The sequence below is a fragment of the Lynx canadensis genome, chromosome A3, assembly GCF_007474595.2.
Source record: "Lynx canadensis isolate LIC74 chromosome A3, mLynCan4.pri.v2, whole genome shotgun sequence".
NCBI classification, from domain to species: Eukaryota; Metazoa; Chordata; class Mammalia; order Carnivora; family Felidae; genus Lynx; species Lynx canadensis.
The window spans coordinates 85,718,288-85,740,453 of record NC_044305.1 but is presented as its reverse complement, the minus strand read 5'-3'; the positions used below and the strand labels follow the sequence as shown (position 1 = coordinate 85,740,453).

Below are 22,166 nucleotides of genomic sequence, written 5' to 3'. Positions count from 1 at the left end.
ATAAAAAACTCAAATAAAATATGGACAGAGGACTTCAACAGACATTTCTCTAAAGATACACAAATATGCCAATGAGCACATGAAAAGATGCTCAATATCACTAAACATTAGGGAAATATAAATTGAAACCACAACGAGATACCATTTCACATCCATTAGAATGACTGTTATTTATTTATTTATTTATTTATTTTTTTTTAATTTTTTTTTTCAACGTTTATTTATTTTTGGGACAGAGAGAGACAGAGCATGAACGGGGGAGGGGCAGAGAGAGAGGGAGACACAGAATCGGAAACAGGCTCCAGGCTCTGAGCCATCAGCCCAGAGCCTGACGCGGGGCTCGAACTCACGGACCGTGAGATCGTGACCTGGCTGAAGTCGGACGCTTAACCGACTGCGCCACCCAGGCGCCCCTAGAATGACTGTTATTTAAAAAACAAAAACAAGAAGCATAGTAACAAGTGTCAGCAAGGATGTGGAGAAATTGGAATCTTTGTACATTACTGGTAGCAATGTAAAACAGTGCAGCCACTGCGGAAAACAGTCTGGTAGTTCCTCAAAAACTTAAATATAGAATTACCCTATAATCTAGCAATTCTACCTCTAGGTACATGCCCAAAAGAATTGAAAGCAGAGACTTCAACAGACATTTACATGCCAATGTCCATAGCAGCATTATGCACATCAGACAAAAGATGGAAATAAGCCAAATGTCCATTGACAGATGAATGGATAAACAAAATGTGGAACATACACACAATGGAATATTATTCTGCCTCAAAAAGGAATGAGATTCTGAAATATGCTACAACATAGATGGACCTTAAAAACATGCTAAGTGAAATAAGCCAGATTGAAAAGAAAAAATATTATATGAATCCACTTATAAGAGATAACTAGAGTAAACAAATCCATAGAGACAGAAAGTAGAATGGAGGTTACCAGGAGCTGGGAACAGTTTCAGTTTGGGATAATGAAGAAGTTTTGGAGATGGATAGTAGTGTGATGGTGGCACAACGTAAAGCCACTGAATTGTATTCTTAAAATGGTTAAAATAGTAAGTTTTATGACATGTATATTTTACTATGATAAAAATATTTCAGTGGAAGCTGCAAACAATAAGTTGAATACAAACAAAGTTAAAAATTGGTGAATTACAGGACAAGAGTGAAAAATTCTCCAAGAACTCAAAGAAAAATGATAAAGATTAAAAAATTATACCTAGAACACAAACAAGTTTAGAATACATTTAAAAATCCAAAGGACGAAAGAAAAGTAATAATAAAAAATTACAGAAAAATATTTCTTAAGCTCAAGATATTTGTTATCAGATGAAAAGGTTCAAATCCTATACAAAGTATTATACAAAATTAATGAAAGAACATACACCTAGATATTTTGTCTTGATTTTTTTTAATTAAGGAAATTAATTTTAATTTAGTTAAGGAAAAGCAGAAAAAGACTATTCACAAGGAGAAATGTACTAAATTGGCATTTTTCTGTATGCAATGTAGAATAGGATATACGCAAGTTGGCATAGTCTCATTGTCAATAAATTTAGGGGAAAAGATAGAGTATAAGAACTTCATATTCAATTAAAATGTTTATATGGAGGTAAATAACAATAATTCTCAAATAAGTTGGGACTTGGAAAGCTTAATATTGACATACGTTTCAGGAAGATTTTACCTGAAAAAAGACTCAGCCAACTAAAAAATTAGAAAATAAATCAGGTAAAAATTTCAAGTACTGGAAAGGAACTATGTATGTGTATGTGTGCATGTGTATGTATTTATGAGACATAATGCAAATAGTTCTTAAGAAATTCAGCAAGGAGGGGTGCCTGGGTGGCTCAATTGGTTAATCCTCTGACTATTGGTTTTGGCTCAGGTCTTGATTTCATGGTTCTTGGGATTGGGCCCCATGTCGGGTTCCATGCTGACAGCACTGAGCCTGCTTAGGATTCTCTCTCTTCCTCTCTCTCTGCCCTTTCCCTGCTTGCATGCACGTGCTCTCTGCCTCTCTGTCTCTCTCTCTCTCTCTCAAAATAAATAAATAAACTTAAAAAAAAAGAAATTCAGTGAGGAGAATAAATGAGATTACTTAATTCTTGCCACTGTAAAGACAAGCAAAATTCATTGGGAACTGTTGCTAGAATAAAAATGAAATTATACTTCTACAAATTCTACTTTTCAAATTTCTAGTGCAAAATTAAAAAAAATCAAAGAAGGGTAAAAGATAAATGAGTGGACACAGATATAGCAGAAAAATGTTTTTAAAAATTTAAGTTTATAAAAATTTTTTTTGACAAAGGACTTAAAAAGCATGAAAGGTAACAAAAAGGTATTCTATGTTGATTAGACATATAGTCCATAATGAAAACCCATGTGAACTAAACAATATGGCATAAATTATAAAGCAATGTGTTGGAGATTCAAATAAAAGTTATGGTGGAAAGTTTAAAAATACCTCTCTGTCCTCACAGATCAAGTAAACAAAAATATAAGCTATTTGATGAATTTAATCAATACATTTCTTATATAAAATTTTTTATCCATCAGGTATATATATGGTCTAACATCCATGGATGATAAGTAAAATTTAATCACTTACTAATCAACCAACAAAAATTAATAAATTTTAAAAGTAGAAATTACATAAACCAGTATTTTAGAAAATAAAACAAACAAAAAAGAAACTCATTCACAATGGAAGGAAAACTTAAAAATGCCTTTGGAAAACACTTAACACTGTATGAGACGGATTTGAATAAAAAACAATAAAACCTTAGTAAGAGACATAAGTGAAGGGATATATCTTTAAATAAGAAAATATATACAATAAAATTGCAATGCCATTTTGCTAAGGTGATTCTGTACTTTCTATACAATTCAAGTGAAAACCCCAAGAATATTTTGGTACATTAAGCAAATTATGTAAATTCCCATGGTAAAACAAGCAAACAAAAAAACAAACTACAAAAGACCAGGGAGATTTTCACTCATGATTAGAAATGAAGAAGGACTGGTCTTCCAGATGCTGAAACTAATAAAAATGGTGTGGCCCTAGCTAGGAACAGAAATGTAGTGTATCAGAATAGAAAACACAGCAGTAGATCCACGTCTACAAAAGAGTTTAATTTTTCAAATTGGTAGTAAATGATTATTCAGCAAATGATGTTGGAAAAACTGGCTAAGCACTCGGAGAAAACGGATGGATCTTGGCCTTATACCTTACATCAGATGAATTTCTAGAAGTAATGATCCACATGTAAAAAACAGTATAAAAAATACTGTAAGTAAAAGTAGTCATACAAGGACAATAGCAACCCAATCACAATTATGAACACTGATGTTAAATTTCTAAATAAAATGCAGAAAACAGAGTTCAACTCTACGTTAAAATAATAATATATGACAACCAAGTGTAACCAGAAATGCAAGAATGATCCAATATTAAAAAAAATATTTTAAATGCATTTCACTGTGTTAGTAGGTCAAAGAAAAAAATAGGATCATCTTAATATATGCCAAAAATGCATTTGATTAAATTGAATATCTATTCCTGATTTCTTTTAAAGGAAGAGTTGGACTTCCTTGACATGATCTCATTCCAAATGATGAGACATCTAAAATATTTAAATCAAGATCAGGAAAAAGACTGTCAAGGGAGTACATAGGGAATCGTATGTAGTATTTAACACTAAAATAATGTATTCCAATAGTACTTAAATTAACATTAGATCCTTTATTATGCTGTTGAAGAAACCTGAAAAATGTGTTACAGTTTATCAATCATTTTGCAAACTGATGAAGCTATGAAATCTTGGAAGAGCAACATGATATGATGCAAAACATATGAGTCGGACTGATTCCAGAATCCAGAATCATACTACTAATTCTGCCATTTTTGTTATTCGGCCATAGCAAGTTATCTAAAATCAGATTCTCGGTGCCCCTTATCTACAAAATTGAAGTAATAGCAGGCAAGATGGAGTAAACTTGCTACTGGCTATCTCATCTCTCCTGGCAATTATTGCCAAAACCTCTGGACAAAATAAAAATGCAAACAAATAAGGACTATGAAAAGTAAACAAAGCAGATGGATTGGGAAGAGTAGTTAAAACCTGGACAAATAACCCAGACAAGAATGAATTCCACATTCCCCCTGCTCTTTTCTTTCATGGCTTTAACCTGAGGGTGGGTCTCAGTCACATGGTAGTGGCCTGGGAGGTCACCATATATCAGGCCCCTGGGGAAGGGACCCCCTGTGACTCAAAGAATGTGGAGAGAATCCCAACTTTCATTTCTCTTTGATTACTTCTGCCTTTGCCCCATGGGTGACCTCAGTAGAGAACTACACGAGACAATGTGGAGGCCAAACTCCAAGATAAACCCCACTTTTCTTACTAAAGGACTTGGAAAGGGCGGCCTCAGTGGGAACCAGTGTGTGGGGAATCCTGCAGAAGAGAGAGCTGGAGAAGGGGGTCCCAATACTTCTGTGTATGAAGCTGTATAAGTCCTGGGCTTATCTCTGAGCTGCACATGCGTAGGACAGGCTTGAAGCTGCTTAGCAAAGGCTTTGAAAACTGAACTGAAAAAAAAACCACCAACCACAGAAGAAGAGAGAGAACATGTTGTCTGAACCTCGTGCAGAGAAAACAAATTAATATTCTCCAGAGGATTTGAAAATGACTCAAGAGTCTGAACAACCTAATATTAAAAGTTTCTAGGATATGATCTAAAATTACTCGACATACAAAGCACCTAGAAAATGCACCAATTCTCAGGAAAGAAACAATTAAGATGCCAATCTTGAGCTTATGAAATTGTCAGACAAAGAATTTAAAGCATATAAGGTTTATATGTTTACTTTATAGTTTTTATATATTACATTTAATTATATTACATATAGTTGATCTCATAAATATTTACCTCATATGTAATCTCATTGTATATCTAATTATATATGATATATTTCATTATATGTTATATCTTATATGTTTTTATATATTATATATTTAAGTATTTATATATTTATTTTATAATTATGCTCCCATGAGGTAAAGGTAAATACGTTTGAAATAAATGGAAAGATAGATGATCTCAGCAGAGGAATAAAATTTTTAAAAGGAACAAAATAGATATTTTGGGACTGAAAAATCACAATGTCTATGATAAACAATTCAATAGATGAGCTCAGCAGCAGGATGGAGATGACAGAGGAAGGAGTCTGTGAACATGCAGATACATCAATAGGAATGATCTAATCTGAAAAATAGCAAGAAGAAAGATTGGAAAAGAATTGAACTGACCTTCAGGCACATGTGGAATCATATCAAATGGTCTAACATCTCTGTCGCTGGTGTCCCAGAAGGAGAGGAGAAAGTGGTGCAGAAAAAATAGTTGAAAAATAGGGTTGCAAATTTCTCAAATTTGGTGAAAGACAAATTATACATTCAAGAACCTCAGCAAATCCAAAATAGGAAAAACTCCAAGAAAACCATGCCTAGATAGATCACATCAACCTGCTGAGAGCTAAAGAAAAAAATGCTGAAAGCAGTTAGTGATAAATAGTATATTCCATATAAAATAAGGAGACCCCATTAGAGATTGAATGGTTATATGAGGTTAAGTGAGAAACGATATGTAAAATGTTCAGCAGATAAAAGACACAAATGGTAAGTATTGTTATTCGAATTGTAATTCCTTTGCTACCTCTCAACACACCATATTTATTTTCTATTATATTTCTTCAGCCTTCCTGTGGTTTCCTTTATATGGATTTGATCCCAAGAACTGGATGCAAATATGTCTTTGATATTATTTCTTGTGGTTTACCCACAATCTCTTGCTCTTGTGGAAATGAGAGTCTCTGAATTCACGTCCTGTTTTTGAGCAAGTTTTTTTTAACTTACACGGTTCCTCAGTCATTACATCGGTACAATAATGCATCTATTACTGTCTTATAGGGATATTGTGAAAATCTGATGAGATATAGAGAAAAACATAAACATTCCTGTGACCAACTAAAACACTGGAAGTCATATCTTTCAGAAACAGTACCAGTTTGGAAGCTCTGAAAGCCTAGTTCTTTCAGCCAATCTCATGAAAAAGTATTTTGGAGAGAGAAGGCTTGTCCACATTTCTCCCTAGGCTGATAATGTTGGGGATGTGTCAGTAATCCATTCATGCTTTGCCAGCTGACCCATAGGTTAGGCCAAGCAGTCACCGCATGAAACCAAAACATCCTTTTTAGCAAGGCATTTTTTGGCTGTTTGATGCATATTCAGCCCTTAAATATTAAATGCTGTTTCTAGCAAAGTGGAGATCATAACCTCTGTCTTCTCCTTGGTACAGGAAACTAGGAGTAGTGAAGTTAAGGCATAAAACATTAGATTCAAGTGAAAAACATTGGATTCAGGTGACTAATTTGAGCTAGCATAACCAAAACGAGTCTGAAAGCCTAAGCATTTTAACAACGTTTATAAATCTGTAACCCCCTCGGCTACCCTCCCCACTTCCCAGAGGCTGTGAGCAGTAGCACACAAAATACCCACAAGAGGTGTGAGATCTAGGTCTCTGGGCCAAACTCAAGCATGGAGTGAGTGGGGTCAGCACGAAGCAGCACCAGGCGGCCTGGGTTGTAGGAGGATGTGAAGAATGGGTGAGAGGGGAGTCTTCTCTGAACAAAGCCATCTCTGCATAAAGGATGTCATCATGTAAAGACTGAGAGCAGGAGTCTTTCATAGGCTAGAGACACTTTCTCAGAGCTTCTTAAAATCCTTGGCCAACAGTGATGGAAAAATCTCTCAAGTTTCTTGAGCTTTAGGATTCTCTGTTTAACAGAAGGCAGCAAGGGAGAGTGGAAGGAATGTGGAGCCTGCATCTAGTGTGCATTCTGCTTGGTATCCTTAGGAATACGATATGGCCTCAGTTTCTTCTTCTGTTAATAGGAAATAAGAAACCCCTGTTTTTAAAATGGGGTTTCAAATGGCATGCATGAATAATAGATACTGCTGAAGGAGAAATAGGACTTGAGGGGCGCCTGGGTGGCTCAGTTGGTTAGGCGACTGACTTCGGCTCAGGTCATGATCTCATAGTTCATGAGTTCGAGCCCCACATTGGGCTCTGTGCTGACAGCTCAGAGCCTGGAGCCTACTTCAGATTCTGTGTCTCCCCCTCTCTACCCCTGGAGTGAGTGAGAGTGAGGGGAGTGTCTACCCCTCCCCTGCTTATGCTCTGTATCTCTCTGTCTCTCAATAATAAATGAATGTTAAAAAAAATTAAAAAAAAAGAAATAGGACTTGAAAACTTTTACATGGCACAGAGAATTCTTTTTGTTACACATGGGAAACAAAGACATGGAGAAAAATGAGGACTAACTCAGATTTGCTGTGTTAGTGCAAAATCCAGAAAACCTTACTCCATCCTGTTAGTCCTAGTCTGATTTCTGGAAGAAGAATGTTATAAAGTCTCCCTGTCCTCTGTGCTTGCCCTTCCTCCTTTCCTTTTCCCTACATGTCCATACACAGTCTGTCAGTAGTCCCACATGTGTCTCCCCCACCCCATGATGTTTCTCTCATGTCACTATTGCATTTTTTAAAAAGTGGACAAAAGTGTTATTAACTCAAGAAAACTGTTATCTCCACTTCCAACATACCATCCTAATTATGAACAAATGGTATGTCTCTATTTTTGCTAGTTTTCATGGGTAAGTGGTAAAACCCCAAATAATATCTTTGTTAAGCTACGTCTAAGTAATCCTTGTATGTCAACAACATTTTGCCACACCTGATTCAAATTTCCTTTTTTCCATGGTACCATAAACCCTCCCTTTCTATTCCCTGCCTTGGCAATTATGTTTAATAATATTTCACGTTCTTACTTCGCTCACAGTATGCTTATTATATCTCTGAAACCTTAACCCACAAAATAAATCTAATTTAAATAAAAGAAACTATAATCCTCCAAGGATTTGGCTTGCTAACATTTTGCTTGAAGTTAGGAGACTGAGTTGCCAATCAAATGTAAGATTTACCTTAATGCGATTTAGTCATTTACAGAATTTCACCAACATCAGGAAATTCTATCAGTCATCACAGAGTAAACTAGCAGATGGGTCAATGTACAAAGTTCAAGGCTTCAGTGGAAAGAAAGAACTATATGATTAAAATGACTGATGGGGCGCCTGGGTGGCTCAATCAGTTAAGCATCTGACTTCGGCTAAGGTCATGATCTCTCAGTTCTTGAGTTCGAGCTATCTGTGCTGATAGCTCAGAGCCTGGAGTCTGCTCGGATTCTGTGTCTCCCTCTTTCTCTCTGCCCCTCCTCTGCTTGTGCTCTCTCTCTCTCAAAAATAAATAAACATTAAAAAAAATTTAAATTTAAAATGACTGACAGTCAAGGCTGGCACTAGGGCACATATACAAGAACTACTCAGGAAAAGGTGGGCTTTTTAGCAACAGGGAAGGGAAGCATCCTTACCTGTCTTCTGTTAGCTTCATTAGGGTTGTTCCTCGAGTAGAGAAGACAATAAAAGACATTCTTAGCTGTGGGCTGGAAAGGAAAAGAAATTCTATTAGGGCAGATAGAAAGACTATAGAATGCCATTTCCTTCCAGTCATCTTCCCTGTTTTTCCTCTCCTATCTGGCTGCCAGAGCTGAGGACCTACAACCCTAAGAGAGACCCCGCAGCTGGTGTCGCAAGTATTTAGCCAGTAGCCGACTTGAAACTATGGACCAGTGGGAACACCTGCGGTGTCTTCCGGGGGCGGGGGCGCTGCTTCTGATTTGACACCACCGCTCAGTGACAGCGGGTGACAAATAGGAAAGCTAACATTCATCACTGCCCCATGCTCTGTCTGAAGAAGTGTAACTCTAGAAGACGACTGGTCTGCATGGTGTTTATAAAAAGGGGACCCTGATTGGTGAAATTTGATAGTGTCTCCACGGCAGTCCAGTGTATCCTCTAACGAGGGGAGTGGCTAAACCTGTTGCAGCTTGGTGCCATCAGCCGCTAAGATCGTACTATAAACACCTTTGCTCTGAAAGCAGGATCACCATCAACTTTTAATTTCTGCTCGGTTTCCCAAGGAGGTGATCCCAGAAGGAGAGAAGGTGCTGATGGGCCATAAGAATATCTATTCCACTTGGTAGTTTTATACTTCTCATTATTAATGAACACGGTGGCATGGCTTGTTTATGGCAGTGCTCAGGAGCTTTGTCCTGGGTAAAATCCACACTCTTAGAGGCAGAACAATTCTCAGTTGAGGACCAAATGTGTTTCTCTGTCTGCAAGATGGACTGTCCAGAAATAACAAAAGCAAAACAGACATTTAAAAAAAAGAAAAGAAAAGATGGGGCACTTGGGGAGCTCAGTTGCTTAAGCGTCCGACTTTGGTTCAGGTCATGATCTCATGGTTCATGAGTTTGAGCCCCGCATTGGACTCACTGCTGTCAGTGTAGAGCCCACTTCAGGTACTCTGTCCCCCTCCCCTGCTTATGCTTTCTCTTTCTCTCTCTATCAAAAATAAACATTAAAAAAAAAAAAGAAAAGAAAAGATGGACTATCAGACTGTAGTGGATTCACCAATAGAGTGCTGTCTGTCAGGCACTGTCTCTGGGTGGCCAACTGGTTCATCTGTCACAATGTCAACCTGTTTCTTCACCATGCAGTACCCTCCCACCCCTGATCTGGCCCCCATATCTTATAGTTCCCACCTCCTCCAACATTTCCTAAACCCTCCCTCCTTTTCCATTTCTTAGCTTAGGACTTTGCCCTCAACTATGTGACCACTGCAGTTATTTCCTGGCCGGTGACCTTGCCTGTCAACAGTCTTTGTTCCAATTCATTCTCCACACTGCTTCCCGAGCTATTTTCCTAAAATATAAGTCAGACCTGTCATCCATCTGCTATAAAAATCTCCAATGGCTCCTACTGCCTCTAGGATAAAGTCTACATTCAATACCATACATCTGATGCATCTTTGGAAACCCTTATCATGGTGTTTAATACTTGGTAGGAGCCTAAGGAGTATGAATTGAATGCCAGTATCTTGAAACAGACCTCGGTTCTCTGTCCATGACACAATTCTTCCTATTACCACCTCACTGCAGCTAATCAGCAAAACACCATAATTATCATAATACTATAATAACAGTCAACCTTATCAAGTGCTCACTATGTATCAGGCACTATCATTAAGTGATGCGCACATATTAGCTCATTAAACCAGTAACAACTTTATGAGATCAGTACTATTATTGTTCCTGTTTTCCAGAAAATGAAATTGAGACTCTAAAGGACAAAGTAATGTTCCCAAGGTCACACAGTGGGAAAGTAGTGGACCCAGGACTTAAAACCAAGCTCCTGATTCTAGAACTTGGGCTCCTAAACAATTATACAGAGTTCAGCTCTAGAAAAATTGAATTTGAAATGTGGGTAATGTACAGCTCCAAGAGGCAACTAGTATATTTGATATATGAGTCTTGGCTAGAGACATAATTTGGGAGTTTTCAGCATACTAATGTGAGTGGAATTGTTCGAAGACAGTGTCAGCAGTGAGAAGGGAAGTGACCCAAATCTAGAACCAACACTAACATTTAAAGGCCCAGCTCTAGTCAGTGAGATGAAAGGAGAACCAGAAGGTGGAGGAAAGAATTTCGAAGAGAGGGAACTCTCAATCAAACCAAGCTCCTGCATCCAGCAGAATAAGCACTGCAAGACACTCTCTGTCTTTGTCCTCTTAGGGTATTAGTTAGGGACTTTGGTGAGAGAAAGCAGGTGGAGGGGGAGATGGAAGCCAGATGGCAGTGGGTTAAGGAATGAATAGGAAGTAAGGATATGGTGATACTGAATCTTTAAAGATATTTGAGTGAGAAACCAGCAAAGAAATAGGTATCTATAGTGTCTATAGAGGAACATAGTCTGGAGATTTGTTGTTTTCTGTGTTTGTTTTTTTTTTTTTCAGATGTGGGGCAGGTGAGATTTCTTTACATCTATTGACGTAGAAATGGTAGAGAAAAATACAAGAGGAAAACAAAGATCTGGAAAAGATTGGAGACAATGGGACAAAATGGACTAAAATGGAGGGGTCACCTTCAAAGGGGGAATACTTGAATCTCAGAGATAAGGGGAAGGACATGCATGCATCTTTTAAGAGTAGGACTGGAACTTTAGGAAATCACTTTTCTGTTATTCACAGGGCTCTTGGTGAAACCGGGAGGTGAAGTTCTTTGCTGAGAGTGATGGGTGAGAGGTGTGGGTTGAGGTCTTGAAGGAAACAGAGAAGAGTGAATAAACAAAAATCATTCATTCCTTTTCAAAATCTACCCATTTATTCAAAAATATTCATTGAGCATGTACTATGTGTCAGATACTATTACAGGCACTTGGGCTGCAGCAGTCAAAATACAGTACCTGAATCTTGGAATTTGCATGACAGTGACAGTGATATCTTGGTGCTACACTCTGAGGGGGTCCATGGACAAGAAAGGCCAGAGGAGACAACCAGAGGAAAGTGTCTTGTGGTCTGGATTAAGCCATGTCAACTTTTCTCCTCCTCAGTTTCTTTATCAATAAAATGAAAGGATTGGGTTAAGTGGTTTCTTAGTTCCTCCACCCCTACCTCTCAGTGTCTTTGATTCTAAGACAGTGAGGCATCTGGAATTGCTGAAGGAACAACGAGAGAGAAGTGCTGAGTGGCCACTCTAAGCCAGGTGCTGGGCTACTTGGTTTGCACATGTTTTCTCTTCTAATTTTCACATGCAAACCAGGGTTCAACCAAGGTAAGTCAATTGCTATGGTTGCACAATGGAGCTTGGATTCAAGTCCACATCTGCCTAACTTCAAATCCTTTTCCAGTAGACTCCTCTGCTTCAGAAAGAACAGAAGACCAGAAGGGCAAATAGAAACAGAGCAGATACTGTCAAGTGTCTGGAGGCAGATTTGTTTTATATCACTTCAAAGGATATAATGGATATAATGGAAGGGAGTATAGGAAGGACATGTTGGCTCAACGACAAAAAGACTTTTCTGGAAACTGGAATTGTCCAACTATTGAGCTGTTTGCCTCCAAAGGTAGCAGTTTCTCACCAACGCTATTCAAGTTAAGGGTAGCGAATGTCTCTTAGGATAGTTTGGGAAGTCATTGTTTTCAATTGTAGGCTTCCACAATTCTCCCAAATACTTTGATTTTAATACCGCTCATGTATTTGTTTCTTTCCCCTCCCTCCCTCTCTCTCCTCTTGGCATCTGCTTTTTCCAACAATCTGGGTTTAGATGCTGCCTGCTGCAGCTTCTAATTTTTGACATTACAGAGAGGATACCTCCTAACCCTTCCCCTCCAATCAGGCAAGCAGGTAAGAGGTCAACTGAATTTGGAGGGAATGTGTTTGTCATTATATTGGTCTCAGGCGTCTTCTGAGATAAAGAATCTTATTCAAAGAAGAAGTTTATGGTTACTCACATGGGCTGGAAGACTTTACCGATGCCATGACACAGGAGTGGGGCTGCTTTAGAGTTCACGATAATCAGAACAATTTTACCAATTTTACAACTGGCTTCAAGCACATCCATGAAAGCTATCACAGTTGTGTCTTCCCTTGGAGACTGTACCCAAGGAGGGTAAAATGACCTCCTTTTCTTTACCAGTGGACATTGATACTTACTGGAAAGTAGGACCTCCCAGGCTCTGCAACGTTTATAGTGCAGTTCAAAACTGCATTGTCCTCCCTTGGAAAGTGTTACAAAGAATGCTCGGAGAATTCTACCTGTTAGGACACACAGCCAGGCTGACCAACATGGTGGTTTCCTTGGGACTGAGGGAGCTCTCAAAATGTGAGATTTTCAGCGCTATCATAGGGAAAGTTCTGGGCACACTGGAATGAATTGGTCACCTTTCACCCTACACCTTTTACACCTGAGTCCAGCTAGAGTAAGGCAAGTGGCCCAGTGTGGTGCACTGTGGAAGAAAATGTTAATGATCCTTCTGAAAGAATATATTGTTCAATAAGAGAGACAGCGGTAAAATTTTGGTCTTATAACCAAATCAGGGTCCTTCTGAAAACACAAAGCCAAAAGTTATTCTAACACGGCAAAGATTAAAACAAAGTCAAGTCTTTGGTCAAAGATCTGAGAGTCTACCTTTGTCAAAAAGCATGCCCAAAGTGGTTAGTAGTTAGCAGAATAGCAAACGTAGGCTAGTTTTACTCATGGCAGAGCACTATATATATACATTGTGTTTCTCACCTGATGAATTTATGAGCCAACTGTTCCACAAAGTAATAGATTTCATTCCAGTGGTGCAGCACACTTCCTGATCTGGGAAAACAAAAGCAGATGGCACTTAATCAAGTGTTCATTCATCCTTACCTTGTATCATTTCTCTTTATGTTCTATTATCTTACATTAATTGGGCTCATTATCAGAAGCTTCTATAACTTTGGCAATCATTTGGAAAGGTGTTTAGACTCAATGTTAGCGTTCTTGAAAATTTTGTTAAAGAATCTTCCTTCCCTCCCCCTTCCATCCCTTCCACCCCCACTCCACACACTAATGCACTAAAACAATACCTGGACATATCCAGATTCACAGGTCGGTTTCAAATCTTTAAGAAACCATTGTTTCTGTGCAATTTAAATTATTCATTGATTAGGGAAGAAAAACAATTCCAGTTTATTTAAAGAAATTAGCACAAACTAGATGCCCAAAGACACAAAGACAAACAAATCTCCCTCCTCAAAGAGTCAGGTTTCATTTGCAAATACAGATGCAAAATCTCTAAATAAGATGATAGCAAAAAAAATCCAGCAGGAATCCAAAAGAATAATAATTAATTAACCAGTGGAGTTTATTTCAGGAATGCATGGATGGTTCAACGTTTAAGAACATTTAATGTAACTATTCATACTAATAAAAAACGAAGAAAAACTATACAGCCTTTCATTATATTCAAAAGGAATCTTCTTCCTAAAGCAGAGGGAAACTTTCTCTAGGACATATGGAATTATAGAATTTTAGATTTGGAAGGGGGCTTCTTTACTTCCCAAGATTGACTTCTGTTTTACTGATATCATTTATTAACTGCTTCAGTTCAGCTTGTATTTTCCACAATGCCAATATTCTCAATCTGTTGCAGTGACTTTATAGTAGGTTTTTCTGTTCTAACTCATTCTTTGTGTAGCTACAATGCCACTTCCTTTCACTTGAGGATATGTTTCAGCTGAGCACTGCATTTCTGCCTGTCATTCTAATAATTGTTGAGGTTAAGAGTTTATTCATTCTACCCTGACATTTTGTACAAAGAGTTTCCATTTGTTTCAGATTACTTTATTCACTCATTTACCTTAATTTTAACTTCTAAAGAGTTATTCGTTGCTATTTTTCCTTTGTTTCAGGCTATTTTATAAATTTTTTAATGTTTTTATTTTATTTTTTTTTAGAGAGAGGATGCACACAGGGGAGGTGCAAAGGGAGAGGGAGAGGGAGGGAGGGAGAGAGAGAGAAAGAGAGAGAGAGGCAAAGAGAGTGAGTGAGAGAGAGAGAGAGAGAGAGAGAGACTCATGCAACTCCATGCTCAATGCAAAGCCCACTGTGGGGCTCCATTCCACGACTGAGATCATGACCTGAGCTGAAATCAAGAGTCAGACGTTCAGCTGACTGAGCTACCTAGGCATCCCTAGCCTATGGAAATTTAAGATGGATCTGTGCAATAGATTTTGTGCTTTCATTTTCATGGCACAACAACCCAAGAATTCTCATTCTGATTGAGTATATTCCATCTCTATAAGGAGAATTTATTTGTCTCTGCCCCACATCCAAAAATGATGTGTTTATCTGACCTGAAGAAAGGGGCACAATATGTTATGGTCATACAGCGAAAGACTCCGTATCATAAGGCTATCTCATTTTTCCCAACTTAATCTGTAACTTCAATTCTAGGAAGTATTCTGAAAGGATGTTTTGTAAAACTCAAAAACTGACTTTAAAAATGAAATGAAGATTAAATGTCTAAAAATAATTAAAGCAATTGTGACAAATAATAATAAAGCTGGAAAGCTTGCCCTATCCGATATAATGACTCCATATGCATGACACGTGAAATAACTGTAGAGCCAATGGAGTAGAAGAGAGAATCCAAACCTCAACCTACATGAAGTCTTGCTATATATATAGTGAAAAAGGTGACTCAGACTGAGGACAGAGAACTAACCCCCTAATAATGATGTTATGACAGTGGATTTCTAATTGGGAAAAAAACCCAGTTAGATCACTGTCTCATACCAAATGTAACCCTAGATGTATTAAAACCTAATGGGAAAAACAAAACTTTAAACCATTGAGTGAATTATAGAAGGAGACTTTTATGTCCTCAGGTTAGTGAAGGGTTTCTCCAGCCAGGTACAGAAAGTAGGAATTATTTTTTATGAAAAGGATAATTTTGACTACCTGAACCATCTACAATTCTGAATGACAAATTGGTACCATAAACAGGTTCAAAGAAAAGAAAAGAATGATGTCTGCAGCAAATAAAAAAGACAAAATTTGTGTCCAGGATATGTAAATAATTGGTACAAGTAAATATTAAAAAGCAAACAATAGAAAAATAGACAAAGGATCAGAACACACAATCCCCTAAAGGATAGTAAATCAGCATTTGAACAACATTTAACTCTTCTAGGTAATACAGAAATACATATTTAAACAATTGTTTGGGAAAAAACAAGAAATTTCCTCTGGTGGCAGCATAGAGCCCTGCAGAGTTGGGGGTGAGGAGATGGACAGATGGCGAAAGGAATCTGGCAAGGAGAGGGGTGGGGACCCCTCCTCTCAAAAATAAACCTTTTCCATTCTGGCCTCTTAGCCTTTATACATATTCCAGCTGCTTGGGACACTCCAGGTCCACACTGCTCCTACTGATTCTTTAAGACTCAACTCAGTCTGTGCCTCTTGCCTTTGACTGACATAGATGGGGCCCATCACCCCTGCTCCATGCTCTCGGGGCACCATGTACATCTCTCAGTCATTACTATCTGCTCTCTCTGTGAGGGATTTAGGGATATTTGCCTCTCCAGCATCAACCTGTTTGTACAGCAGAAGAAAGAAGATCATGAAAAGAAGAAGCCTTGATTGCTCAAGGAAGCCTCTTGATCTTTTGCCATCTGGACACCAGCTCTCCAGCCAATTCCTGTGACCCTGTGTGAACCCAAGAAGCCTTCCCATATGGGCCAGTGACTCTAGAGCACAGCTCCTTGGTCAATGGACCTACCTAATCATCAACAGAAGAACCTACTGGCAGCTGGAAGTCTCCCAAGAGCTCACCAGAACTGCATATCCTAGCCCTGGGCTTTTAAAACTTTGGAAATCCTCTTTCATTAGAATCCAGGACATCATCCTGGACAAGATTCAATTGTATACTTCAAATCTCAAAGACTGGTCCTAGCTGCTTTCCTTCAGCCATGGGGTAAATGGTCTGGTTCTGGGGTTAATGCTATATAAGTGCCTCAGAAGAGACAACACATGACTGATAATAAGCCATAGTCCGATCTAGAAATTTTCAAATCCTTTTCACTGGAACCAAGAGATTTCCTTGAACACTGGTCATCTGTGACCTCTTCTGAAATGTAGTGTTGTATGTTGGTCCAGGTGACCAGGACAAGGTCTATCTGAGGGGTAGTGTAAGATGCCTAGTGATTAGAGAGGAATCCCCTACTTCCTTCATCCCAAGTTTGATTTTCTCATTAGTAGAGAAGTCCTACAGCATGGGAATTCTATAGGAGGGAGAGGAGGAGGCAAAGTGTTGGTGAAATAGGGACTTGAATCAGAATTGAGGCACCATTCTTGGTTGTTTGCCTAAGGAGGAGAGGTTTGGAGTAAATTCTCAGGTTACCATTTCTTTGTTCTCAAGGATGGTCTTTGTTTAACAGCTACAAATCTATTTGCATCCCTTTACTTAAATAGGTCATTCAATAATAACTCACACTTTCACGCTGTCTTAAAACATTCCTTTTTCATGATTCTTCTATCTGACTGACATGTAAAATGTACACAATTTGGTATTCATGTGATTTGTTGATGCCACAAATAGGGCAAGATCTGAGAAATCACCTTGGGTGTTAAAGAAAAGTCTGTATCTATCTGAAAACCTTCTTGCTAATGGGCAGGGACTGTATTTTCTCAAGAAGAAAATAAAATGAGACCCCTAAGACAAAACTGGAGGCAAGGAGATATTTGATAGGCTTGCTTCTCCTATCCCAACTCTGCTAATAATTGCCCGGAGACTGTTGAAGTTTGTTGTTTCTTACTTAAACATCATCATTCTTTATGCAATTATATAAGCCTTGACCAAAATATACCGTTTTGGGGACACACTTGAAATGTACCTAGTCTGTTACCTCAAGTGTGGGTAAATATAACCTCATATTCTGGGAACCAAACTGGTTTTGTCTTCTCTGGGTTACCATGGGACCCCAAGGGGTCTAACCTACTCAAGGAGCAGAGGAATATAGGGTTATCTATATCGCTGCCTTGGAATCCTTCTAGTCCTTATTACTGAGTCTTCTTAACTGGCAAAATCACACTCTGTCTCACCCCAAGGTTATATTACCCCCTGGGAAGGGAAAGAACCCCATGTCAGTTGCTTGTGGTTTTAGCCATGGAGGTGAGCTTGTTGGGGGTACTGCTCGTATTTCTTTAACCCAAATCTGCAGGAGCAAAAGGCTTACCTGCCTGGTGCCATAGTCCTGCTCCCTGCCTCATCACCACCTAGTGGTCATAGCTAGACTTCCTAACCCTGAACTCTAAATACATCATTCATGGGGCCTCTGGAAACCATCCACTGTGACCTCATCCAGACTTCTGTCGTTCTGCCACATGGATAGATATGTTAGGATAGATATAGGTCTTTGACTGAATTTGGACTTTGTGTTAAAAGATGCATGTGTCACTTGTACTTTGCCTTATAAATTGGTTTTCTGGCTTGGAATATGCCCTAGTAGGTACTCCCAGTACCTAGTTGTACCTAGTAGGTACAACCCAGGGTGGTGTGTCCATATTTGGATCATTGGCTTCCTCTCAACCCTGAGGACTTAAGTGGATTCCTCCTGGTCATAGCCAGAAATAGGGTGTTAGATGGGGAAATGGTAGAGAGTGGATTAAATTCCAGCTTCTATCCACCCTACAACGTATAAAACATACCATTAATCATATCAACCTATTTAATAGTTAATGATCTTAAAATCCCAGCTATGGAGTCCTGATGTTCTCTTCAGGCAGTAATGGCTCACCCAGCCATTGTTACCAAAGCTCCAAGGTAGAAATAAAAACTGCTTCTTAGCCCAGATTATGTAGGAGCTTGCAAATGTTTCACTGGACTCTGTTATGGGTTTAAAAAAACTGCTTTTAAGACAAAGTCGGTGGCAAACTATAGTCATGGAGAGCTGAAATGTCCATGTTGTAGAAAATCAGCAGATGTGAAATGTCCCTGATATTTGATTTAATTAAATCTTAATTCAAATACAATTCTAGTCCCTGAAGATTTCCATAATTCAGCTGGGTATCAGGACAATGTGGAGGATTCAGGCTCCTTATTGGGATTTTGTGCCTTGGTTCAGTATAAGTCTCAGCAAAATTTGGAATTCAAGGGGCTTCCAGGAATTCTGCTTGAATACAGTCCTACAGAGTTCCGTGCTTGAAGATCCATTCAATATACATGGGTCCACTAAAAATCAGAGTCAATGCCTTTTCACACCATTTTTTTGACTTGACTTTGAGAAGGGTTTCCCAGATCATGGGATGGCAAAGCCACCAGTCCTTACTACTAGCTCCACAAGAAGTAAGTGCTGGGGGCAGCTCCAAAGTTTCTTACTTATTTTTGTTTTTCTATGCCCTCTCCAATGTTTGGAACATAGTAAGAAATCAACAAACTTTTGTGTCATTGCATTCATTATGAGTTCCCAGCAAGGGATTTCACATGTAACCTGGCATTACCCTCAGATTTCTGCTCAATTACTTCCAAAGGTCTAATATGCAAAGAGTAGGAGCAAAATAAGAACTCTAAATCTCATTCTGATTTGTTTTCTGAAATACATTCTTTTGTGCTTATGTGAGTTTCCAAACCTCCCTGTGGTTAAGCTCCTTAGAAAACACAGGCTCTTTCCATTAGCCACACACACAACCAGAGTCAGAAAGAATCAAGTGGGCCAAACTGAGTTTAAATTGTCTCCCCTTCTTTTGCACATGGGTTAGAATAAGACAAAAGGGAAAACAGAGCTTATTTTTGAAACCATCACCCACAAGTCTTTTAATCCTGGAAGAGAGAGTTGCTCTAACGATGGAAATTATAAAACTGTCAGTCCCACTCTTCCTTAGCCCCACCCAACTGAAGTCACTGATGTCCTAAGTGACCCACTCAGGTCCCCAGCTAATCCTGGAAGAGTGCGCAGGCTCAGGCGCCACTAAGTGGGACAAGCAATTAGTTAGTCCGTCAAAGGCCCAGCATTCATTGGCCCCCTCCCTCTGCTCCCCAGCTTCTTCCGTGGCCTCCCTCATTCCTCCTAACCTCACATTGCACTCAAATTGGCTGGAGCCCGAAACCCAGCCCACGCCTTATCCTCCTATTACTGACAGGGTTCATGGCCAAGCCTTCCTCATGCTTAAAAAGCTTGACCTTGACTCTTGCCTCTATTCCAACTTCTTCAGATACCAGTCCAGACCCAAACCAAACCATTGAGCACTCCACTTTGAGCTTGGGGGCTCCTCTCTATGTTGTGGAGACCCCAGCCCAGGACACCCAGCCCCACCCTACTGACTTATGAGGAATTTTTCCTTTAGTCAATCTGACTGATGGCTGTAAAAACAATGACTTTCAAGCTGCAGAATGCAACCTATTAGTGATTTGGGAAATCATTTTGGTAGGATATTGCCAACATTAAAAACAAAATGAAGCAGAATGGAACAGAAATATTAGGATCTATTGCATGCTGTAACAGAAAGTAATTCTGTGTGGAACTTTTTGTCAATTATATGTAAGTAATATGATAGATAGATAGATAGATAGATAGATAGATGTAAACTGTATTTTCTCTTGCAAATCAGAGCAAAAGGATATTATAGCAAAATAAGTACTCCTTTCATCTCTATTAATTTGACTTTTCCAGCACACACACACACACACACACACACACACACCAGGAAAAACCTAAAATATTATCTGATACCAACTATTCGTACGTTTGGTGCAAATTTAACACAAAACTATAGTTGTTTGGAAAACAGAAATTGGTTACTTGTCCAAAGGTATTTCCCCTCATTAAAATGAACACTAAGATGTGATAGGGGAGCCCCCCCCCCCCCCCCCCCCAGGTTACCAGCCAAAGCCACCAACATGATGTGTGGATGACCACTAGGTGACCATGACCAGACAAGGACAGTAACATGGCTGCCAGGGAAGTCAGAGGCCCCTTTCACATGCATATGCCAGGAGGACACAATAAGCCATGTGAGTGAGAGAAGTGGAGGCCGGGGAGGGACAAAACCTCAAATTTGATATACTGACTGTTTAAATTCTTGCACTGGGCTAAGATTTCCAGTTTGGAAAAAAGTGGTATCTTCTGCTCACCACACCTGCACCCAGCAGGAGGGTCTTTCTTGGATTAAGAAAGCAGCTCTAAACTATTTTCTATATATCCAAGTATAGTAAAAATGGGTTTTTTTTTTTTCCTACCCTGGGATACATATATTTGTAATTACTGCATTTCTTTATACAGAAATTTACTCTTGAGGCTGTTCAGACCAGCAGTTATGAACACTGACTTGGTGAATGCCCATGTGAGTTTAAACTCCTGATTTGAGTTCAGACTCCTTCCTGTTCTTCCACTTACTAGTATGGCATTTGAACAAGATGTTTTGCTTTCTTACACTTCAGCTTCCTCCTTTATACAATGGGGATAATAGTATCTATCTCATAAGGATTGTTTTAAGGATTAAATCTAATGATCCCAAGGTGCCAAGTATCCTGCCTGAAACACAGTGAGCACACAGGACAGTGGCCGCTCTACCTCCCTTCCTGCCATCATGATTATTAAAGTCCCAGGGGTAAGATCTGAAGTGCTCGTTTCTTATCCATCACTGACACCTGGGATTACCTCTTTCTGAAATATCTCTAAATTTTATAGATGAAAATGGATCTTCACTGCAATTTTTATTTGGATGGACTTAATTATAAGCCACAGATTTTTTTCATATTTATTGTGCACTTTCTGTTTTAAAAACACTGAGTATCAATAAGCATTCTTTTCTTTTTTTAATGTTTATTTTTGAGAGAGAGAGAGAGAGAGAGAAACAGTGTGAGCGGGGGAGGGGCACAGAGACAGAGAGATACAGAATCCGAAGCAGGCTCCAGGCTCTGAGCTGTCAGCACAGAGCCTGACATGGGGCTTGAACCAGCAAGCTGTGAGATCATGACCTCAGCATGACCTCAGCCGAAGTCCGACACTTAACCGACTGAGCCACCCAGGTATCCCTTGAATATCAATTAGTACCAACGACATAATTTGCAGAAATCAGTGCAAAATGAAAAGGAAAGCCTCTTGTTCAAAAATTACTAAAAATTTCAAGATGGTGACAACAGAGCATTAAACCAAGTGCCAGACCTTTGTAAGTGCGGGCTCCTGGGTGACTGCAGAGGTCCCATGTGCCCGTGAGGCTGACCCTGCCATCAATATCCTTTGCCCATTTTCTTTTTTTTTTTTTTTTCTTCAACGTTTTTATTTATTTTTGGGACAGAGAGAGACAGAGCATGAACAGGGGAGGGGCAGAGAGAGAGGGAGACACAGAATCGGAAACAGGCTCCAGGCTCTGAGCCATCAGCCCAGAGCCTGACGCGGGGCTCGAACTCACGGACCGCGAGATCGTGACCTGGCTGAAGTCGGATGCTTAACCGACTGCGCCACCCAGGCGCCCCAGCCTTTGCCCATTTTCTACTGGGGTGCAAATGTTTTCTTAGCTCAGGGGTCAGCAAACTCTCTGTAGAGGGCCAGACAGTAAATACTTCAGGTTTGCAGAGTATGGTCCCCATGGCAACTGCTCAAATCTGCTGTTGTAGCACAAAAGCAACCATTGAAAGCAGCCACTGATAATACATAAATTTAAAAAGTGTGGTGATG

At 39.2% G+C, this 22,166-nt stretch overlaps 1 protein-coding gene across 1 annotated transcript in view; it reads right to left on the bottom strand.

Moving 5' to 3' along the window:
• The window catches only part of ANTXR1 (ANTXR cell adhesion molecule 1), a 220,721-nt gene that overhangs the window by 181,066 nt on the left and 17,489 nt on the right, over positions 1-22,166 (bottom strand). The window contains exons 2-3 of the mRNA XM_030310743.2: positions 13,252-13,323; positions 8,487-8,558 (exon numbers count right to left, since the gene is read on the bottom strand). Of these exons, the coding sequence (XP_030166603.1) occupies positions 8,487-8,558; positions 13,252-13,323 (144 nt within the window). The remainder of the gene's footprint in view (positions 1-8,486; positions 8,559-13,251; positions 13,324-22,166) is intronic.